Source organism: Vigna unguiculata, chromosome 7 (genome assembly GCF_037176805.1).
Source record: "Vigna unguiculata cultivar grain cowpea cultivar isolate G323 ecotype 2 chromosome 7, ASM3717680v1, whole genome shotgun sequence".
Classification (NCBI taxonomy): Eukaryota; Viridiplantae; Streptophyta; class Magnoliopsida; order Fabales; family Fabaceae; genus Vigna; species Vigna unguiculata.
In genome coordinates, this window is record NC_140798.1 from 23,068,195 (window position 1) to 23,090,290 (window position 22,096).

Below are 22,096 nucleotides of genomic sequence, written 5' to 3' on the forward strand. Positions count from 1 at the left end.
TCTCAATTGAAAGTGAGAACTTTTAGATTGTCCACTGTAAATTCAACCAAAGTACAGTGTCAATGAAGTTTTACTATACCTAATCATGCGTACTCTTTTATCTCTTCACCAAATAAAAAGCTTAATTAGTCAAGAAAATAGATTGATTCCACTACTTTTTCAAAATAAATTCATCATCGGTTATCTAAAGATTACAGCTCAATAAATTATTGTTGCAAATTTTCAAATTAATCCATGTAAAGTCTCAATTAATTTGTTGGTGTTCACTTTTAACCAAAGTGCAATCTTAATTGAAAGTGAGAACTTTTAGATGGTCCCCTGTAAATTCAACCAAAGTACAGTCTCAATCAAATTTTACTATACCTAATCATGCGTACTCTTTTATCTCTTCACCAAATAAAAAGCTTAATTAGTCAAGAAAATAGATTGATTCCACTACTTTTTCAAAATAAATTCATCATCGGTTATCTAAAGATTACAGCTCAATAAATTATTGTTGCAAATTTTCAAATTAATCAATGTAAAGTCTGAATTAATTTGTTGGTGTTCACTTTTAACCAAAGTACAATCTCAATTGAAAGTGAGAACTTTTAGATGGTCCCCTGTAAATTCAACCAAAGTACAGTCTCAATCAAATTTTACTATACCTAATCATGCGTACTCTTTTATCTCTTCACCAAATAAAAAGCTTAATTAGTCAAGAAAATAGATTGATTCCATTACTTTTTCAAAATAAATTCATCATCGGTTATCTAAAGATTACAGCTCAATAAATTATTGTTGCAAATTTTCAAATTAATCCATGTAAAGTCTCAATTAATTTGTTGGTGTTCACATTTATCAAAAGTACACTCTCAATTAAAACTGAGAAATTTTAGGATCTCCAATGTAAATTCAACAAAAGTACAATCTCAGTCAAATTTTACTATACGTAATCATGCGTATTATTTTATCTCCTCACCGAATAAAAAGCTTAAATAATCAAGAAAATAGATTGATTCCACTGCATTTTCAAAATAATTTCATCATCGGTTATTTAAAGATTAAATCTCAATAAATTATTGTTGTAAATTTGCAAATTAATCAATGTAAAGTCTCCATTAATTTATAGGTGTTCACTTTTAACCAAAGTGCAATCTCAATTGAAAGTGAGAACTTTTAGATTGTCCACTGTAAATTCAACCAAAGTACAGTCTCAATCAAATTTTACTATACCTAATCATGCGTACTCTTTTATCTCTTCACCAAATAAAAAGCTTAATTAGTCAAGAAAATAGATTGATTCCACTACTTTTTCAAAATAAATTCATCATCGGTTATCTAAAGATTACAGCTCAATAAATTATTGTTGCAAATTTTCAAATTAATCCATGTAAAGTCTCAATTAATTTCTTGGTGTTCACTTTTAACCAAAGTACAATCTCAATTAAAAGTGAGAACTTTTAGATTATCCACTGTAAATTCAACCAAAGTACAGTCTCAATCAAATTTTACTATACCTAATCATGCGTACTCTTTTATCTCTGCACCAAATAAAAAGCTTAATTAGTCGAGAAAATAGATTGAATCCACTAATTTTTCAAAATAAATTCATCATCGGTTACCTAAAGATTACAGCTCAATAAATTATTGTTGCAAATTTTCAAATTAATCCATGTAAAGTCTGAATTAATTTGTTGGTGTTCACTTTTAACCAAAGTACAATCTCAATTAAAAGTGAGAACTTTTAGATTATCCACTGTAAATTCAACCAAAGTACAGTCTTACTCAAATTTTACTATACCTAATCATGCGTACTCTTTTATCTCTTCACCAAATAAAAAGCTTAATTAGTCAAGAAAATAGATTGATTCCACTACTTTTTCAAAATCAATTCATCATCGGTTATCTAAAGGTTACAGCTCAATAAATTATTGTTGCAAATTTTCAAATTAATCCATGTAAAGTCTCAATTAATTTGTTGGTGTTCACTTTTAACCAAAGTACAATCTCAATTAAAAGTGAGAACTTTTAGATTATCCACTGTAAATTCAACCAAAGTACAGTCTCAATCAAATTTTACTATATCTAATCATGCATACTCTTTTATCTCTTCACCAAATAAAAAGCTTAATTAGTCAAGAAAATAGATTGATTCCACTACTTTTTCAAAATAAATTCATCATCGGTTATCTAAAGATTATAGCTCAATAAATTATTGTTGAAAATTTTCAAATTAATCCATGTAAAGTCTCAATTAATTTGTAGTTGTTCACTTTTAACCAAAGTGCAATCTCAATTGAAAGTGAGAACTTTTAGATTGTCCACTGTAAATTCAACCAAAGTACAGTCTCAATCAAATTTTACTATACCTAATCATGCGTACTCTTTTATTTCTTCACCAAATAAAAAGCTTAATTAGTCAAGAAAATAGATTGATTCCACTACTTTTTCAAAATAAATTCATCATCGGTTATCTAAGGATTATAGCTCAATAAATTATGGTTGTAAATTATCAAATTAATCTATGTAAAGTCTCAATTAATTTGTAGGTGTTCACTTTTAACCAAAGTGCAATCTCAATTGAAAGTGAGAACTTTTAGATTGTCCACTGTAAATTCAACCAAAGTACAGTCTCAATCAAATTTTACTATACCTAATCATGCGTATTCTTTTATCTCCTCACCAAATAAAAAGCTTAATTAATCAAGAAAATAGATTGATACCGTTACTTTTTCAAAATAAAATCATCATCTGTTATCTAAAGATTATAGCTTCATAAATTATTGTTGTTAATTTTCAAATTAATCAATGTAAAGTCTCAATTAATTTGTTGGTGTTCACTTTTAACCAAAGTGCAATCTCAATTGAAAGTGATAACTTTTATATATTCCACTATAAATTCAACGAAAGTACAGTCCCAATCAAATTTTACTATACCTAAACATGCATATTCTTTTATCTCCTAACCAAATAAAAAGCTTAATTAATCAAGAAAATACATTGATTCCACTCCTTTTTCAAAATAAATTCATCATCAGTTATTTAAAAACAATAGCTCAATAAATTATTGTTGTAAATTTTCAAATTAATCCATGTAAAGTCTGAATTAATTTGTTGGTGTTCACTTTTAACCAAAGTACAATCTCAATTAAAAGTGAGAACTTTTAGATTATCCACTGTAAACTCAACCAAAGTACAGTCTCAATCAAATTTTACTATACCTAATCATGCGTACTCTTTTATCTCTTCACCAAATAAGAAGCTTAATTAGTCAAGAAAATAGATTGATTCCACTACTTTTTCAAAATAAATTCATCATCGGTTATCTAAAGATTATAGCTCAATAAATTATTGTTGAAAATTTTCAAATTAATCCATGTAAGGTCTCAATTAATTTGTAGGTGTTCACTTTTAACCAAAGTGCAATCTCAATTGAAAGTGAGAACTTTTAGATTGTCTACTGTAAATTCAACCAAAGTACAGTCTCAATCAAATTTTACTATATCTAATCATGCGTATTCTTTTATCTCCTCACCAAATAAAAAGCTTAATTAATCAAGAAAAGAGATTGATTCCACTACTTTTTCAAAATAAATTCATCATCGGTTATCTAAAGATTATAGTTCAATAAATTATTGTTGTAAATTTTCAAATTAATCCATCTAAAGTCTCAATTAATTTGTAGTTGTTCACTTTTAACCAAAGCGCAATCTCAATTGAAAGTGAGAACTTTTACATTGTCCACTGTAAATTCAACCAAAGTACAGTCTCAATCAAATTTTACTACACCTAATCATGTGTATTCTTTTATCTCGTCACCAAATAAAAAGCTTAATTAATCAAGAAACTAGATTGATTCCACTACTTTTCAAAATAAATTCATCATCGGTTATCTAAAGATTATAGCTCAATAAATTATTGTTGTTAATTTTCAAATTAATCAATGTGAAGTCTCAATTAATTTGTTGGTGTTCACTTTTAACCAAAGTGCAATCTCAATTGAAAGTGAGAACTTTTATATATTCCACTATAAATTCAACGAAAGTACAGTCCCAATCAAATTTTACTATACCTAAACATGCATATTCTTTTATCTCCTAACCAAATAAAAAGCTTAATTAATCAAGAAACTAGACTGATTCCATTACTCTTTCAAAATAAATTCATCATCAGTTATCTAAAGATTATACCTCAATAAATTATTGTTGAAAATTTTAAAATTAATCCATGTAAAGTCCGAATTAATTTGTAGTTGTTCACTTTTAACCAAAGTGCAATCTCAATTGAGAGTGAGAACTTTTAGGTTGTCCACTGTAAATTCAACCAAAGTACAGTCTCAATCAAATTTTACTATACCTAATCATGCGTACTCTTTTATCTCTACACCAAATAAAAAGCTTAATTAGTCAAGAAAATAGATTGATTCCACTGCTTTTTAAAAATGAATTCATCATCGGTTATCTAAAGATTACAGCTCAATAAATTATTGTTGCAAATTTTCAAATTAATCCATGTAAAGTCTCAATTAATTTGTTGGTGTTCACTTTTAACCAAAGTACAATCTCAATTAAAAGTGAGAACTTTTAGATTATCCACTGTAAATTCAACCAAAGTACAGTCTCAATCAAATTTTACTATACCTAATCATGCGTACTCTTTTATCTCTTCGCCAAATAAAAAGCTTAATTAGTCAAGAAAATAGATTGATTCCACTACTTTTTCAAAATAAATTCATCATCGGTTATCTAAAGATTATAGCTCAATAAATTATGGTAGAAAATTTTCAAATTAATCCATGTAAGGTCTCAAGTAATTTGTAGGTGTTCACTTTTAACCAAAGTGTAATCTCAATTGAAAGTGAGAACTTTTAGATTGTCTACTGTAAATTCAACCAAAGTACAGTCTCAATCAAATTTTACTATACCTAATCATGCGTACTCTTTTATCTCTTAAACAAATAAAAAGCTTAATTAGTCAAGAAAATTGATTGATTCCACTACTTTTTCAAAATAAATTCATCATCGGTTATCTAAAGATTATAGCTCCATAAATTATTGTTGTAATTTTTCAAATTAATCAATGTAAAGTCTCCATTAATTTATAGGTGTTCACTTTTAACCAAAGTGCAATCTCAATTGAAAGTGAGAACTTTTAGATTGTCCACTATTAACTCAACCAAAGTACAGTCTCAATCAAATTTTACTATACCTAATCATGCGTACTCTTTTATCTCTTCACCAAATAAAAAGCTTAATTAGTCAAGAAAATAGATTGATTCCACTACTTTTTCAAAATAAATTCATCATCGGTTATCTAAAGATTACAGCTCAATAAATTATTGTTGCAAATTTTCAAATTAATCCATGTGAAGTCTCAATTAATTTGTTGGTGTTCACTTTTAACCAATGTACAATCTCAATTAAAAGTGAGAACTTCTAGATTATCCACTGTAAATTCAACCAAAGTACAGTGTCAATCAAATTTTACTATATCTAATCATGCGTATTCTTTTATCTCCTCACCAAATAAAAAGCATAATTAATCAAGAAACTAGATTGATTCCACTACTTTTTCAAAATAACTTCATCATCGGTTATCTAAAGATTATAGCTCAATAAATTATTGTTGTTAATTTTCAAATTAATCCATGTAAAGTCTCAATTAATTTGTTGGTGTTCACTTTTAACCAAAGTACAATATCAATTAAAAGTAAGAACTTTTAGATTATCCACTGTAAATTCAACCAAAGTATAGTCTCAATCAAATTTTACTGTATCTAATCATGCGTATTCTTTTATCTCCTCACCAAATAAAAACCTTAATTAATCAAGAAAATAGATTGATTTCCACTACATTTTCAAAATAAATTCATCATCGGTTATTTAAAGATTAAAGCTCAATAAATTATTGTTGTAAATTTGAAAATTAATCAATGTAAAGTCTCCATTAATTTATAGGTGTTCACTTTTAACCAAAGTGCAATCTCAATTGAAAGTGAGAACTTTTAGATTGTCCACTGTAAATTCAACCAAAGTACAGTCTCAATCAAATTTTACTATACCTAATCATGCGTACTCTTTTATCTCTTCACCAAATAAAAAGCTTAATTAGTCAAGAAAATAGATTGATTCCACTACTTTTTCAAAATAAATTCATCATCGGTTATCTAAAGATTATAGCTCAATAAATTATTGTTGTAAATTTTCAAATTAATCAATGTAAAGTCTCCATTAATTTATAGGTGTTCACTTTTAACCAAAGTGCAATCTCAATTGAAAGTGAGAACTTTTAGATTGTCCACTATAAATTCAACCAAAGTACAGTCTCAATCAAATTTTACTATACGTAATCATGCGTACTCTTTTATCTCTTCACCAAATAAAAAGCTTAATTAGTCAAGAAAATAGATTGATTCCCCTACTTTTTCAAAATAGATTCATCATCGGTTATCTAAAGATTATAGCTCAATAAATTATTGTTGTAAATTTTCAAATTAATCAATGTAAAGTCTCCATTAATTTATAGGTGTTCACTTTTAACCAAAGTACAATCTCAATTAAAAGTGAGAACTTTTAGATTATCCACTGTAAATTCAACCAAAGTACAGTCTCAATCAAATTTTACTATACCTAATCATGTGTATTCTTTTATCTCCTCACCAATTAAAAAGCTTAATTAATCAAGAAAATAGACTGATTCCACTACTTTTTCAAAATAAATTCATCATCGGTTATATAAAGATTATAGCTCAATAAATTATTGTAAATTTTCAAATTAATCCATGTAAAGTCTCAATTAATTTGTTGGTGTTCACTTTTAACCAAAATGCAATCTCAATTGAAAGTGAGAACTTTTAGATTGTCCACTGTAAATTCAACCAAAATACAGTCTCAATCAAATTTTACTATACCTAATCATGCGTATTCTTTTATCTCCTCACCAAATAAAAAGCTTAATTAATCAAGAAACTAGATTGATTCCACTACTTTTTTAAAATAAATTCATCATCGGTTATCTAAAGATTATAGCTCAATAAATTATTGTTGTTAATTTTCAAATTAATCCATGTAAAGTCTCAATTAATTTGTTGGTGTTCACTTTTAACCAAAGTACAATATCAATTAAAAGTAACAACTTTTAGATTATCCACTGTAAATTCAACCAAAGTATAGTCTCAATCAAATTTTACTGTATCTAATCATGCGTATTCTTTTATCTCCTTACCAAATAAAAAGCTTAATTAATCAAGAAAATAGATTGATTTCCACTACTTTTTAAAAATGAATTCATCATCAGTTATCTAAAAATTATAGCTCAATAAATTATTGTTGTAAATTTTCAAATTAATCAATGTAAAGTCTCAATTAATTTGTTGGTGTTCACATTTATCAAAAGTACACTCTCAATTAAAAGTGAGAAATTTTAGGTTATCCACTGTAAATTCAACAAAAGTACAATCTCAGTAAAATTTTACTATACGTAATCATGCGTATTCTTTTATCTCCTCACCAAATAAAAAACTTAATTAATCAAGAAAATAGATTGATTCCACTGCATTTTCAAAATAAATTCATCATCGGTTATATAAAGATTATAGCTCAATAAATTATTTTAAATTTTCAAATTAATCCATGTAAAGTCTCTATTAATTTGTTGGTGTTCACTTTTAACCAAAGTGCAATCTCAATTGAAAGTGAGAACTTTTAGATTGTCCACTGTAAATTCAACCAAACACTACAAGAATATGTAATTTTAGATGAGGTTTATTCCTTGAGGTTATAATAACCTCCGGTAAATAATAGTAAATAATAGGTATGGTGGAGGTTTTGAAAACCGTATTTAAGTATCAGGGGTTTTTTTATGAACCCCGGAAAATTTTTATCTTACCTTATTTTTTTATTTCTCACCCTTTTTTCTAATTTTTAGTTAGATTATTCAGATTTTCTCCCTTTCTCACTAAGTCAATCTAGAGGAAGAAAATGCAGCCTTCCCGTGCCTCCATCGTTTTTGGTTCAAGTTCAAGGTAACCAAGATCTTTTCTCTCAAAATGTCGTCTCCTTATTTTTGTTGTTCTTTCGATTTCATTTCCCTTTGTCTCATTTCAATTTTGATTTCGTTTAGTTTCCATGCTGCTATCGATTTGGTTTCCTTCTTTTCATCTCCTTTACTCATGCCCTAGGTCACTGATTACTTTGCCACCATCAAGTAGTAGCGTTGATCGTGCCACAGTTACCGGAACCAGAGTTACCGGAACCAGAGTGTGATTCCATAGCCACCGCAACCATCGTAACAGTGTAATCCCTACTTTTGTTCAGGTACTCCTCTTTGCAGCTCCATCTTAGATTTTGTTCTTAAGTTTCACCACTTCGCCATTTTTTCTTTTCCAACTTTTCCTTTCTTTGCTGAGGTAACTCGGTAGGTTATTCCCTTTCTTTGTTGTATGCCTTCACACCTCTTTCTCCCTAAATACTTATCATTCACATTTCTAAATATAAGTGATATAAGTGAAACCAACACTTGTAAAAAATAATATTTCATTAATTTACTCTAGATTTTCCAGAATAATTAATCTTTATTCTGTGTAGAGTAACTTTCCAGAAAAAAAATTGTGTAGAGTAATTTGTCTTTTATAAAAGTATCCCGAGAAAATGAAGTTATGGCTAATTCTGTTTTAATATTGTTTGGAGGAGAAGATTCCAAAATGAGGAAACTGAATGATATAAATATGTCCTTGAAATGGCATATGGTTAACACTTAAATACTATAATTGACCGAATACTTTGTATCACCTAAATAACAACTTGGTGTAGTGAGAGAAATTTAATTAAGTTGTAGTTTATATAGTGAGAAATTTCCACGTATTTAATGGTGACAAGGAAAAGCTTCTAATTATCCATGGCGTGCTGCCTGAAAGAAGAAGCATTAGAATTAATGGCATGTGAGAGTTAATGAGCAACTTAAACTCCTCCAAATAGACAAAGTAAAACACAAGAACTTAAAAAAAATGAGAAGAAAGTATTATTCGTTGTGCTAAAAATAGTTAGATGCCAGAATTGGAACCTAACACATAGGGTAAAAGGACTTTATTGGCATGATTTGATCTCTGCATTTTTGTTGTGAATGTTTTTTGTTTTAGCTAATCAATTAGGCATAGAGATATTGTGAAAGACAAATTTTCTTACAATCAACTACAATTTGATTTATGCAGTGCCAGTACAATACATGTAAATGGTAATTCAATATGATCACAACATCCCTTTTATTGTTTTGTATAACAGGTGGTTGAAAGTGGTTCTTATCGGGTGACAGTTGTACTTACAATTTCAGATTCCTAATCAATCTTCAATATTAGAGTTTTGAAATTTCATCTTATGGTGAAGTCAATCTTAGTTTTGCATGTTGTTAGATGAAGCTTACAAATGGCTATTTTTTTGGTTGTTTTATGTAGGATCTAACATATATTTCTGGACAGCTATCCTTCCTGTATTTGTAAGTTACTTCATTATGTCCTTCATTTTCGTTTTAGATATCCTAATTGCATCAAATGATAGTGTGGTGGATAAACTAAACTTTTAAACTTTTGTTCCAGAACTATTTAGATGAATGGCATATGGTTAGTTCTTTGTGAAACAATATTGATATTTTTTGTCTATGATAGTTTAAGATTTTTTTATTAACTTATTACTGGACAGAATTTACAAACAATACACACGTAATTGACAAATTAAATTCTATGAACATATATTTTTATCTTCTTATCACATGTTTATGTTCTCCTTGTTTTCTTGTAACACTTTTGATCCTATAGTTGTGAATTTTACAATATTTTTAGTCTCAAGGCAAAGGTAAATTCATGAGAATTATGTAAATATTACAAAAGCCAATGAAATATAAGATGTTTACCATAATCTGTTTCTGGGTTGCAATCTTTTCTAAGATGCATTTTCTTTATCTATTTCAAAATTCTCTAAAAACAAATTATTTTTCAAATGATTACTGTTTACTATATTCATATGATGTTAAACGAGTCTTCTAAAAATATTGAAATATATATATATATATATATATATATATATATATTAACAATTCTCTAAAAACAAATTATTTTTCAAATGATTACTGTTTACTATATTCATATGATGTTAAACGAGTCTTCTAAAAATATTGAAATATATATATATATATATATATATATATATATATATATATATGTATTAAATTTAGCATCTGTTTGGACTACATAAACAATCTAAAAATGAAATAAATGAATTTTTTCATTCATGTTACTCCTAACTATAATGCACTATTAGTTTTGAAAATAAGATACTAATTTATAATAAATTTTAAAGAACATCCATGTAAAGTATAACCGAGAGAATATTATATAATGAATATGCCATAATTTGTAATATTGAATAAATATTATCTAGTATTTAATTGGGGTTTGAAAATATGTATTCGAAAATGTGCTGGTAGCACTCCTTAAACATAGTTCAGAAGAGATTGGAATTAGTTATGTTGTGTGATTAATATTGAGTGAGTTTAAGATAATTGATATGTATATTATCCATGTCTCTCTCTACCAACCCCACAAAATGAAGTGGGGAGTGGAAGGAAAATTACAAGATAATTTTGGAGGTAGCAGCATATTCAAAAATTACAATTCAAACGGATGACAGATAGGAACTTGCCCAGCTTAGGGAACATACCCCACAATGCTGAAATAGATAACATTGTACTCTGATTAAGGTTTTCCTGCTTTAGTTTAAGCCCTTCCAGTTATATATATATATATATATATATATATATATATATATATATATATATATATATATATATATATATATATATATATATATATATATAGTCACACAATGTTTCACATTAATTTTGGTGAAAACGTGAAAACTTAGTAATTTGTTTTATAAGCTAAAGTTACAACTTTTGGAGAAATAAGAGCTAGAAAGTTTAGTTCTAGTCTTTCTATAATTTATATTTGTTTTCAATCTTTGAATTTTAAAGTGTATTATTTTTTGTCTTTTTAGCATTTAGACATCGTTTTATAGAAAAGCAAGGTGAGTGTATTCCTTCCTTGCACCACTTCCTCCTTCCACTAAGTAAAAGTATTGGCTAAGACTTTAGTAAATAACTTAAAAACACACGCATATATGTAATATAATACATATATGTAATATAATAATATTATATGATATATGATATAATATAATATGTATTATTATATAATAATACATATTATATTAAAGTTTAACCACGTCTAATAGATTTATTTCTGTAGTTAGTGTTAACTAATTGCTCTAATATTTTTGTATATGTATATCTTATAAATATAACTTGACACTTCCTTGTTTTGATTATATTACTATATTTTATGTATTTATGTAATTATTTATATTTTAATATTTAATTTAAAATAGAGGGCATTTTCTTCTCTTCATCTCTACTTCATCTCTCAATTTCAGCAAACGTGGTCCTCTCAATCATAGCTTCCAATTTCTCTGCTTTTCTCTTCTCCAATCGGTCAATCACAACTCCAAGTACTTTCGTTTTCATCTCAATGGACAAATCTTGGATAGAGATGCCTAGAAATACACCTCAATATATGGAAGGATTGAAGACATTTTTGGACTTTTCATTTGCTAATAGTAGTGTGAGGGGGGAGATAGTATGTCCATGTCCGAAATGCAACTTTAACAAGTGGCAATGTCGTGAAATAGTGTATGAACACTTGATTATCAAACCTTTTCCAAAAGGATATACAGTGTGGCTTCTACATGGGGAGAGAAAAGGAGCAAATGTGACGGATGAAATACATGTAATGCCAAGAGAAAATGATGAAGTAATTCCCGCTAATAATCCAATGTGTGACATGATTAATGATGCATTTGGGTATCATGAATACAACGATGACATGGTGGATGATAGGGAAACGGGTGCAGAGTCAAGCCATAATATGAATGATGATCTTGGAGACTTTTTTCAGTTGATGCAAGAAGGTCAAGAGAGTTTATATGAAGGGTGTGATAAATATTCTAAACTTTCTTTCTTGATCAAGTTGTATCACATCAAATGTATGTGCAGAATAACTAACAAGGGAATGTCCATGATACTAGAGTTATTAGCCAATGCTTTTGGACATGCTAAAATACCAAGCTCATTCTATGAGGCGAAGAAAATTATTAACAAGCTTGGTCTTCATTACACAAAAATTGATGCTTGTCCAAATGATTGCATGTTGTACTTTGGAGAAGACGCAAATATGGACTTTTGCAAGAAATGTAAAACATCTAGATGGAAGGCAAAAAAGAAAGGTACAAGTGACAGTGGTACAAGTAATAAAAGAAAAAAGATTCCTGCAAAGGTTTTAAGGTATTTTCCTCTGAAGCCACGCTTACAAAGGATGTTTATGTCTTCTAAAATAGCTGAGCATATGCGATGGCATGCATCAAAAAGTACAAATGAAGACATCTTAAGGCATCCAAGAGATTCTAAGGCATGGAAGACATTTGACCTTAAACATCCTCAATTTGCCTCAGACCCTCGAAATGTGAGACTTGGTTTGGCTACTGATGGGTTTAATCCATATGGCAATCTAAGCACCAGTTATAGTATTTGGCCAGTTGTACTCATACCGTACAACCTTCCTCCTTGGATGTGTTTGAAACAAAGTTCCTTTATTCTCTCTATGATCATTCTAGGAAAGCGAGCTCCAGGAAATGATATTGATGTATATTTACAACCACTAATAGAAGAGTTGAAAGAGTTATGGAGCACGGGCATAAAAACTTTTGACTCATATGGTAATGAAGTGTTTGATATGCATGCAGCCGTATTGTGGACTATTAGTGATTTTCCAGGTCTTGGAACTCTATCTGGATGGAACACGCATACTGGGTTGGCATGTCCTAGATGTAATTTTGACACAACTCCTAAGAAGCTTCTTAAAGGTGGTAAATTTTGTTTCATGAGTCATCGTCGTTGGTTAGATGGGAGGCATAGATTTAGACTAGCTCGCATGAGATTTGATGGAACTATAGAAAATAGAAATCCACCTGTGGTAGTGTCAGGATATGATGTCTTACAACAAGTTGAAAATGTCAATGTTGAATTTGGGAAAGAACCAGTACTTGAAGAACGAGCCAAAAGACAACGGGGAGTTAATCATGCCAAGTTAGACACTCAACAATGGCGAAAAAAGAGTATATTTTTTGAACTTCCTTATTGGGTAGACAACTTATTACATCACAATTTGGATGTTATGCATATTGAGAAAAATGTATGTGATAATGTGGTGTTTACCTTGTTGAATGATAGTTCAAACAAATGTAAAGACAATCTAAAAGCACGAAAGGATTTACAACTTTGGGGTATTAGACCTGATCTTTGGCCTGATGAGAATGGTAGATATCTCCCTGCTATATATACATTGACAAATGCAAATAAAGATATCTTTCTCAAAACTTTGAAGAACATGACTGTTCCAAATGGTTACTCTAGTAACATTAGTAGATGCATTGATGTCAAACAACGTAAGCTTGGTGGATTAAAAAGTCATGACTCACATGTTTTGATGGAGCAACTTTTACCTTCGGCAATGAGAAATACACTTCCTAAAGAAGTATGCTCTATCTTGGTTGATCTGTGTATGTTTTTTAGGCAATTGTGCAATAAAGTTTTAAGAATGGATGAACTTGACCAACTACAAAGTAGAGTTGTCCTCACATTGTGCTACATGGAGATGTTATTTCCTCCTTCTTTCTTTACAGTCATGATTCATTTAATTGTGCATTTGGTAGAAGATGCCAAGCTTGGAGGACCCGTCCAATATCGATGGATGTATCCCATTGAGAGGTATTTAGGAAAGTTAAAGTCCTATGTTCGTAATAAGGCACAAGCAGAAGGGTCAATAGCTGAAGGATACATGGCTGAAGAGGCTTTAACTTTTTGTTCTAGATATGTAGATGGAATTGAGACTGTATTTAATCGACTGCGTCGTGTTAATGATGAACCTCATATTGTTCCATCTAATATAAGTACATTATTCCCACAAGTTGGAAAACCAGCCAGTTCTTTTGCTTATTTCACTCTATCAGCAAAGGAAAAGTTGCAAGCACATCGTCATGTGCTAACTAACTGCACCATAGTTGACCCGTTTCTGCAGTAAGTATTTATGCATTTTTGTATAATTAGTTTTTCCTTCAACATTACATTATATATTTTATATCTTTGACATAGGGAATTTAGAGACACTTTACGAAGACAACTAAGAAGCCGCACACGATCATCCTCTATGATAGACAAGAGGGTTCATAGGGAATTTGTAGAATGGTTTTCACGTCGTGTATGTATATGTTCTCCAATAATCTTTAACTTATATATATTATTAAAATATTAAGCATGTTTCTTAATATTAAGTATTTTGTTTTATTTTGTTTTAGATAAGGAATGAATCAATTGGTACCCATTCAATTGATTTAAAATTCTTAGCTATGGGTCCAATTGATTGTGCAAAGCGATACAGTGCCTACAATGTGAATGGGTTCAAATTTCGTACATTGGAGCGTGACCTTTGGCTTAAAACACAAAATAATGGAGTGTTTGGTACATTTGGGACAAGGAGTTATGCAAGTAGCATTGACAATCAAATGCGGTTTGGAGCTGTGCCATACTACGGTCGATTGGTAGACATAATTGAGATAAATTACCATGGACATTTCTCAGTTGTTTTATTCAAATGTATGTGGGCTAATACAACTTCTTCTAGAGGGATTATGACTGATGACTTTGGATTTACATTAGTAAGTTTTTCACGTTTGATCCACACTGGTGATAATGATGATGATGAGCCATACATTCACGCATCAGAAGCTCAAATGGTGTATTATGTAGAAGATGAGTTGGATAAAAATTGGTGCATACCTGTACATTTAAAGCCTAGAGACATGTACGACATGGGTGAAGAAGATGTTGACGATTTTCATGAATCTGAACCATTTGAGCAACAAAACTTAGAATTATTATATCCAGATGAGGATGGAAATATACAACTAGCAAGGTAATTGTCACATAACACTCTTTGAATTTTAGTTTTTGTGTAATTGATTTTCTGATTTTAGGATTCTTATTTCTGCACTTGTTTTGATTCAATTCTCTATTCCATAATCCAATGCTATTTTTCTGCATATTTTATGTTTCTATGGATTCAGTACAATTTTGCATCATGACTTTGTATTCAGCTTGAAGATTATCAAGCTTGGCTTGATGCAGCCTTAGTTTCTCATGTTCTTGTTGAAGAGCATCTTCAACCATAGCTTTATCAACACATAAATCATAAACCTCAAGTATAGTAAGTCATCCTCTTGTGTCTATCACAGATACAAGATATCTGGTCTCTTAAGTGTGCAACCTCTCTTAAGTGTATTCCAATTCTTGAACTAGCTTTAATATATCAGAAAATGCAAAATGTGATTCCCCTAGTTTAGAATCTAATACTGTACATTGGCCATGCGCTTCAGTTCTGCCCAAAGATCTGTTACCACATCCTCAGCTTCATTCAACTGTGCTTCAAGCTCTTCAATTTTTCTTTGCTGCTGCAATGATGCTTTCTCTGCTTCAGCTGTCTGTTAACAAAGAAAGCATTAGTTTATGGAAATTCATTAGTTTGTGACTTTCAAAGGAGAAACAAGAAAATCCAACCGAGATTATTAGATTATAAATAATGACATTCATAACTAACAATAAAAAGTCATAGGTGTCTTAAACACAACATATAAGTAACTACCAACAAAAGGAAGTGTCAATCATCATCTTCTAAATTCAATTCTTCTTTAACATTTTCACTATTATTATTATTATTATTATTATTATTATTATTATTATTATTATTATTATTATTATTCTTACAAGGTAGATTAATAAAATAAAAAAAGGTGAAGTATACCACTATTAGCATTAGCATAGGAAATGCATGAGGTGGGACGCAAAATCCCATAGGAAAGGGGAAGAACACTAAACAGGGGATAAGAGGTTAATATTGAATGAAGTCAAAGATAAACACACAATTTATCTTCTGGGTTGTTAGTCTTTTATGGAGGTGTTCATCAGAAAATAGCTTCTGGGTTGTTTGAGCCTTTCATATTTAATGAAAGTCTAAAGTTGCTATATTTAAAAGACTTACATCCAATTCTCCTCCAAGAAAACCTAGAAGGATTAATATAAGAACAAAATATACATGCTCTCCCAAGAAAAACACTACCCACCAACAACACCAAAGTGTCAAAAAAATTATTCGGCATAAACTGTTTGTGGAGAACAAAGTAAACATTTGTTACTTACATGAAAGCAAAGTCAAAAGATCCTTCATTTGCAGGCTGCACCCAAACATTCAAATATGTTTTTAGATAAAACAGTAGACATTCACATAGTCTTAGAATCTTAAAATTTGGTTTACCTATTACACTTTATATTAAAATCAATTAATAGTTGGAGCTATTTCACCATACTTATGTAATTATGTAATGAGATGAATTCTTTGGTCAATACTATGTTTTATTAACTGTCAAAGGTGGCGGCTTATAAAACCATCCACTCAGAAAAAAACTGTCAAATATTATATTATATATTATCAATGTGTTATGAGCTTTGACTTTACATATTACTTGATACTAACATATGTGTTTCTCTTATTTTTTAAAGACCACCTGAAGATGAAGAAAACATCAATCAAGAGTAATAGTTCGGATGTACACACCACCCATAAGTCCTCTTCTACATGGGGACAAGTAGTTGATCACAAGTCTTCTTCATGTCATCATCCGTCTAATCCAGGTAGTATGTTGAATTTAAAATTGAGCTTTATTAAATCTTCAAGAGTTTTATTGGTTGTCAGGAGTCTTCAAGAATAAATTTGCAACCTCAAATAAGTCTAAGTCAGATACACAAGTGCATATATCATTTCCTGCACCTAAGTTTACTAATTCTAGACATCTTCAACGTCCATCTACACCAGGTTAGATATCTCAACTCTCTTACTAATTTGTTTTCCATCTATATTCAACAAATTTATTCATTTTTCAAAACTAAACAGGTTCTTCATTTCCATTTCCCCATCCACCTTCAACTGCACCTCAAAGAAGTAGTGAACATGCTCCCCCTCCACCTCCACTTGCACCCCAAGCAAGTACTGAACAAGATCCCCCTCCATCTGCACCTACACCTCAACCAAGTAATGAAAAGGATCCCCCTCCACCTGCACCTGCACCTCAACCAATTAATGAACATGATCCCCTTCACATATTTATGCACACTTGTTTTTTTTTTCATTCAACTAATTTACTTCCAGGAACCTTGAAAGTGAGGATATCTTCAACTAGTACATCATATGTATATTCTGAAAGTAAAGAGGAAGAAAGTGAGGAGTCTGAGTTGCAAGAAGATCAACATAGGCTTGTAGCACGAAAAAGAGCATGGTTTGTTGATGTTATTGGTATGCAACTACTTAAATTATGTGCTAGAATACAGTTTTAAATTATGTTATTGGATTTTGATGTATCAAATACCAAAAACTTGTAATCAAATTCTGTCTACACTGAAATCTTATTTTTAATCATGCAGATTTTTAGTTAAATCTACATTATTTAATTTGTTTTTCAAACTTTATAGATGATCAAGGAAAGATAAATACAAAACAGCTACGAGCCAATGATGTATGGAATTTACCTACAAATGAAAGGATTGTTGTGCAATGGAATAATGAGGGTCAACCAATTGGAGATAGTGGAGCATTATTGAATAGGTTTTTAGGTAGTGTTTCAAGAAACTCCAATGCTTTTCCTATTAGTTATTCTAGTTGGAGGAAGATTCCTAAAGATTATAAAGAAGATATACTTAAAAACGCTATTCAGGTAAGGAATGTAAAAGTTGAATTTATAATTTAATTATACCATGATTGTTGTTAATTTTAATTGTTTCATGTTTTGAAGGTTAAGTTTGATGTCCATTCTGATGTTCATGTAAACTATGTTCTCAAATCACTTAACACAAAGTGGAGAGACCATCGACAAGAATTGTGGCAACAAAGGAATGATGGTACACGTACTAGAGATGAATTGATCACAATGGCTCCAAAAGGAATAGATAGAGACCAATGGGCTTCTTTTATTGACTATCGTCTAAATTCAAAAACAAAGGTATAATTGAAACTTTTTTTCATCAACCTTATTTATTATTATTAATTTTTATACTTTGATGATTAGGACCATGCCCTCAAAAATAAAAACAATAGGGCAAAGCAAACCATTGCTCACACATGTGGATCTAAGAGCCTTGCAAGGAAAAGAGATGAAATGGTGATAATATTACATATCTTCAAATTAAATTTATGTTTTAATTTTTTGAATTGTGTCATAAATTTTTTTTTCAACTCTATAGGAAAAAGAGTGTGGCCAAAAGGTTAGTAGAGGAGAGGTATGGATAGCCACCCACAAGCATGCTAATGGAACATTTGTTAGTGATGAAGCAAGGGAAATTGGTGTAAGTTTGATTCTAATAAACTCTATAATTATCATCCACAATTGACGTTATTTTAATTAGTTTCTTCTCGTGTTCTGTATAGGAAAAAATTCAATCATATGAATCAAAATTATCAACATCCCAATCAAAAGATGTATCTAGCACCGATTCCTTAGCTTTTGCTTTCGGAAGTCAAGAACATTGTGGACGTGTTAGGGGTTTAGGTTTGGGACCTTGTCCATCTAAAGTGTTTGGCTTCAATGCACATTCATATAGTGGGGCGTCTTCGAGTTGTCCTTCTTATACACAGTTACAAAATCAGGTTAATAATTTCTTATTTTCAATTATTGCTTTTTTTAGTTTATCTCTTCTGTATAATGGTATTTTATTGCCATGAATATAGTCTTTTTTGTTGTTATATTGGGAATACAGAACCCCACTTTTAAGCTGCACAGTAGCATCCCACATGGTTACCAAAAACGTGGTGAAAGGCATGCTTTCTATTGTTGTTAAATCACCTTAAATTGCTATTGCTGTCATTGTTGTTATTGCTATCATTATTAAGACATCATTATCCTCATTTGGGTGTATGTATCACATTGTGAATGTGAAGAGTGGTTATTGAGTGCACCTATCATTGTTAGTTCTCTCTCCCTTGTGCCTTTTATTGATATACATAAGCCTCTTCTTAGTAAGCCTCTTCTTAAATTGGGAATACTGATTCATATGGGTATAGGTTGTACAGTATGGTATGGTTTCACACCAGGCGATGGTATTAATATACCTACGGAAGGATTGGCACTCCTATTTAGTCCAATAGAAAATTATGAATCCTTCTTGACTAACCCGGATGTTCATGTTCAACCGGGCTTGTCGGTGTTAGCTTAGGACTAGCAGTTGCCATCTTATTTACCCTTGGTATTAATCTAAGTTGTGGAGAAACAATACCACTGTATTTATTGCGAAATGATATTATTCAAATAAATAATGGATTTTTAGTCTGCATGAATAAACTATAATTTATCATTATTTCACCAAGTAAAAGTTTTTCCCATAACCATTATTATTATTTTTATATATAGAGATATTATGAAACCAGTGCAGATATAGCTAAATGAGACAATTCAACACGTTCTTAATCTCACTTACTTCTATTCACAAGGGATTTTGCATGAATCATAAACTATTTTTTAAAATTTTGTAAGTTTGCATTTGGAACATTGCTTCAATCGAATTATTTCTTTTACAGTAACATGTACCAACATTTCTTTCTTTTCTGCACCATTCATGTCACACAACAACACTACTCAGTTCTTTCTTGAAGGAGATTGTGGAAGCTTCCATTTCATGCAAACGATGCCTAATTATTATAATCCTAGAATATATTTATTTACAAGACAGTATTCTACAGACCATAATTTACAATTACAACTATCTAAGGATATAGGTTATGTACATGATTCTATGAAATCTGAGAATTTTATACCTAGTCTGACTCTTTATCAATTGTCTAGCATTCAACATCAAATTGAAAATGGTTCTTACAAGGTAGGACCGCTAGAGTATATTGATTGTTTAGAAGAAGATATGAATCAACTTTTAGATTCTACATTACCTGATTATCCGGATATCCATATACATGTATCAGAAAAACCTGATGAACATCTAGTGATAATAAAAGCCTCATGTTAAATGTTAGTTCTCTCTCCCTTGTGCATATTTAATGTGAATGTTAAATAAATTTGAAATTTCAACCTTCTGCACAATGATTGAAAATAATATATGGTTTATTATCTCTCACAAAAAGCATACAGGCGCACTAGAATTTATTTAATTTCGATATGTACATGATGTATTGGATCACGCACTACAAACAAAAGAAGATATGAACATGATGTAATATGTTTCGTTATTGATGATTTTGAGTTTGATTTAAGTTTGTATTATTGTTAGGCATGCTGTAAAATGCAGATAGTTTGATTAATTTTATTAGTTATGTTCTCAAACAGGTTTCTTCATTAACATCGCAAGTCAATGAAATGAAGGCAATGATGACTTTTTTTGTACAAAACTATCAAGGAGAATTGCCTCATGATTTTCCTGTGTTTCATTCATCATCGGTAATATTTAAATTTTAAGTATATTAATATATATTTTATACTGTGAAGAATGTTACCAATTATTATTATTTTTAATGTTAGGTATCTGATCAGGGTAGTGTTCCCAATGGAGAAAGAAATGACTCAGATCAAGATTGATACAGAAGAATCTTATTAGACTTTCATTTTATTTGACTTTATAACAAGTATAACAAAGATATTGTAATATTTCACTAGTTTGAATGTTTAAACTTTATTATTTACTTTGAACTTATAAACTACGTTCCTTACTTTTATGAATGCTATATCTAGTTATAAACAAATATCTAAATGTTAGAATTTTTTCATATCATATATTTTATGAATTATATGCACTCAAAAAGTACAATAAATAAAATTAAGGGAATTTGAAAAGTAAAAACATTAATAAATAATGAATTGCATTGTAGGGGTAAAAAATGAACTTTCAGTACTATTATACGGTATAAAGGATTTAAAACTACATACAAGAAATAGGTACTAGAGTTACAAAACCACATTAAATACCAAGGGTTCTAAAATTGACGATAATTACTAGGGGTTTAAAAACCTCAGAAAATACCAGGGATTACCAGGGGTTTTAAAACTGCCGATAATTACCAGGGGTTTTTAAAACCGCCGGTAATTACTAGGGGTTTTAAAACCACCGGTAATTACCAGGGGTTTTAAAACCGCCGGTAATTACTAGGGGTTTTCAAACCGCCGGTAATTACCAGGGGTTTAAAACCACCAGTAATTACCAGGGGTTTCAAACCGCCGGTAAATACCAGAGGTTTCAAAACCGTCGGTAAGTGCTGTTTTACCAGGGGTTAGTGAAAACCGCCGGTAATCCGTTAACGACGCTGGTTTTTCTACGGGAAAAACAAACCACCGGAAACTCCTTTAATGGGGGTTAAAACCCCCGGAAATGCCATAAATAACCTCTAGTAAAAATTATTTTTGTTGTAGTGAAAGTACAGTCTCAATCAAATTTTACTATACCTAATCATGCGTATTCTTTTATCTCCTCACCAAATAAAAAGCTTAATTAATCAAGAAACTATATTGATTCCACTACTTTTTCAAAATAAATTTATCATCGGTTATCTAAAGATTATAGCTCAATAAATTATTGTTGTTAATTTTCAAATTAATCTATGTAAAGTCTCAATTAATTTGTTGGTGTTCACTTTTAACCAAAGTATAATATCAATTAAAAGTAAGAACTTTTAGATTATCCACTGTAAATTCAACCAAAGTATAGTCTCAATCAAATTTTACTGTATCTAATCATGCGTATTCTTTTATCTCCTCACCAAATAAAAAGCTTAATTAATCAAGAAAATAGATTGATTTCCACTGCTTTTTAAAAATGAATTCATCATCAGTTATCTAAAAATTATAGCTCAATAAATTATTGTTGTAAATTTTCAAATTAATCAATGTAAAGTCTCAATTAATTTGTTGGT

The 22,096-nt window shown here is 30.0% G+C and overlaps 3 protein-coding genes across 3 annotated transcripts; all 3 read left to right on the forward strand.

The window, feature by feature from the left end:
- Window positions 1-11,557: 11,557 nt before the first annotated feature.
- LOC114172282 (uncharacterized) lies at window positions 11,558-14,474 on the forward strand (the record flags this gene model as incomplete). Its single annotated transcript, XM_085675976.1, has 3 exons — window positions 11,558-14,160; window positions 14,236-14,341; window positions 14,439-14,474. Coding segments are annotated over exons 1-3 (2,745 nt in total), but the record flags the coding sequence as incomplete, so codon positions are not given.
- A 15-nt stretch (window positions 14,475-14,489) lies between these two features.
- Window positions 14,490-17,003, forward strand: LOC146884690 (uncharacterized). The gene is made up of 2 exons (XM_085675369.1): window positions 14,490-15,055; window positions 16,696-17,003. The coding sequence occupies exons 1-2, from the start codon at window positions 14,490-14,492 to the stop codon at window positions 16,730-16,732; spliced, it is 603 nt and encodes a 200-aa protein (XP_085531495.1). The 3' UTR covers window positions 16,733-17,003.
- LOC114172284 (uncharacterized) lies at window positions 16,772-18,944 on the forward strand. Its single transcript, XM_085675977.1, has 9 exons — window positions 16,772-16,781; window positions 16,889-17,008; window positions 17,087-17,224; window positions 17,342-17,485; window positions 17,662-17,903; window positions 17,982-18,188; window positions 18,255-18,347; window positions 18,430-18,531; window positions 18,614-18,944. Exons 1-9 carry the CDS (start codon window positions 16,772-16,774, stop codon window positions 18,905-18,907), a joined length of 1,350 nt encoding a protein of 449 aa, XP_085532103.1. The 3' UTR covers window positions 18,908-18,944.
- The last annotated feature ends 3,152 nt before the right edge of the window (window positions 18,945-22,096 follow it).

What these genes read in the sequence shown, in the direction of transcription:
- LOC114172284 (XM_085675977.1), top strand. An exon ending in TCAACGTCCATCTACACCAG is followed by an intron (nt 17,009 to 17,086) that starts GTTAGATATCTC and finishes AAAACTAAACAG; the next exon opens with GTTCTTCATTTCCATTTCCC. An exon ending in ATGGTTTGTTGATGTTATTG is followed by an intron (nt 17,486 to 17,661) that starts GTATGCAACTAC and finishes CAAACTTTATAG; the next exon opens with ATGATCAAGGAAAGATAAAT.
- LOC146884690 (XM_085675369.1), top strand. Translation starts at nt 14,490, where the DNA reads ATGGGTCCAATTGATTGTGCAAAGCGATACAGTGCCTACAATGTGAAT. An exon ending in GGAAATATACAACTAGCAAG is followed by an intron (nt 15,056 to 16,695) that starts GTAATTGTCACA and finishes TATTTTTTAAAG; the next exon opens with ACCACCTGAAGATGAAGAAA.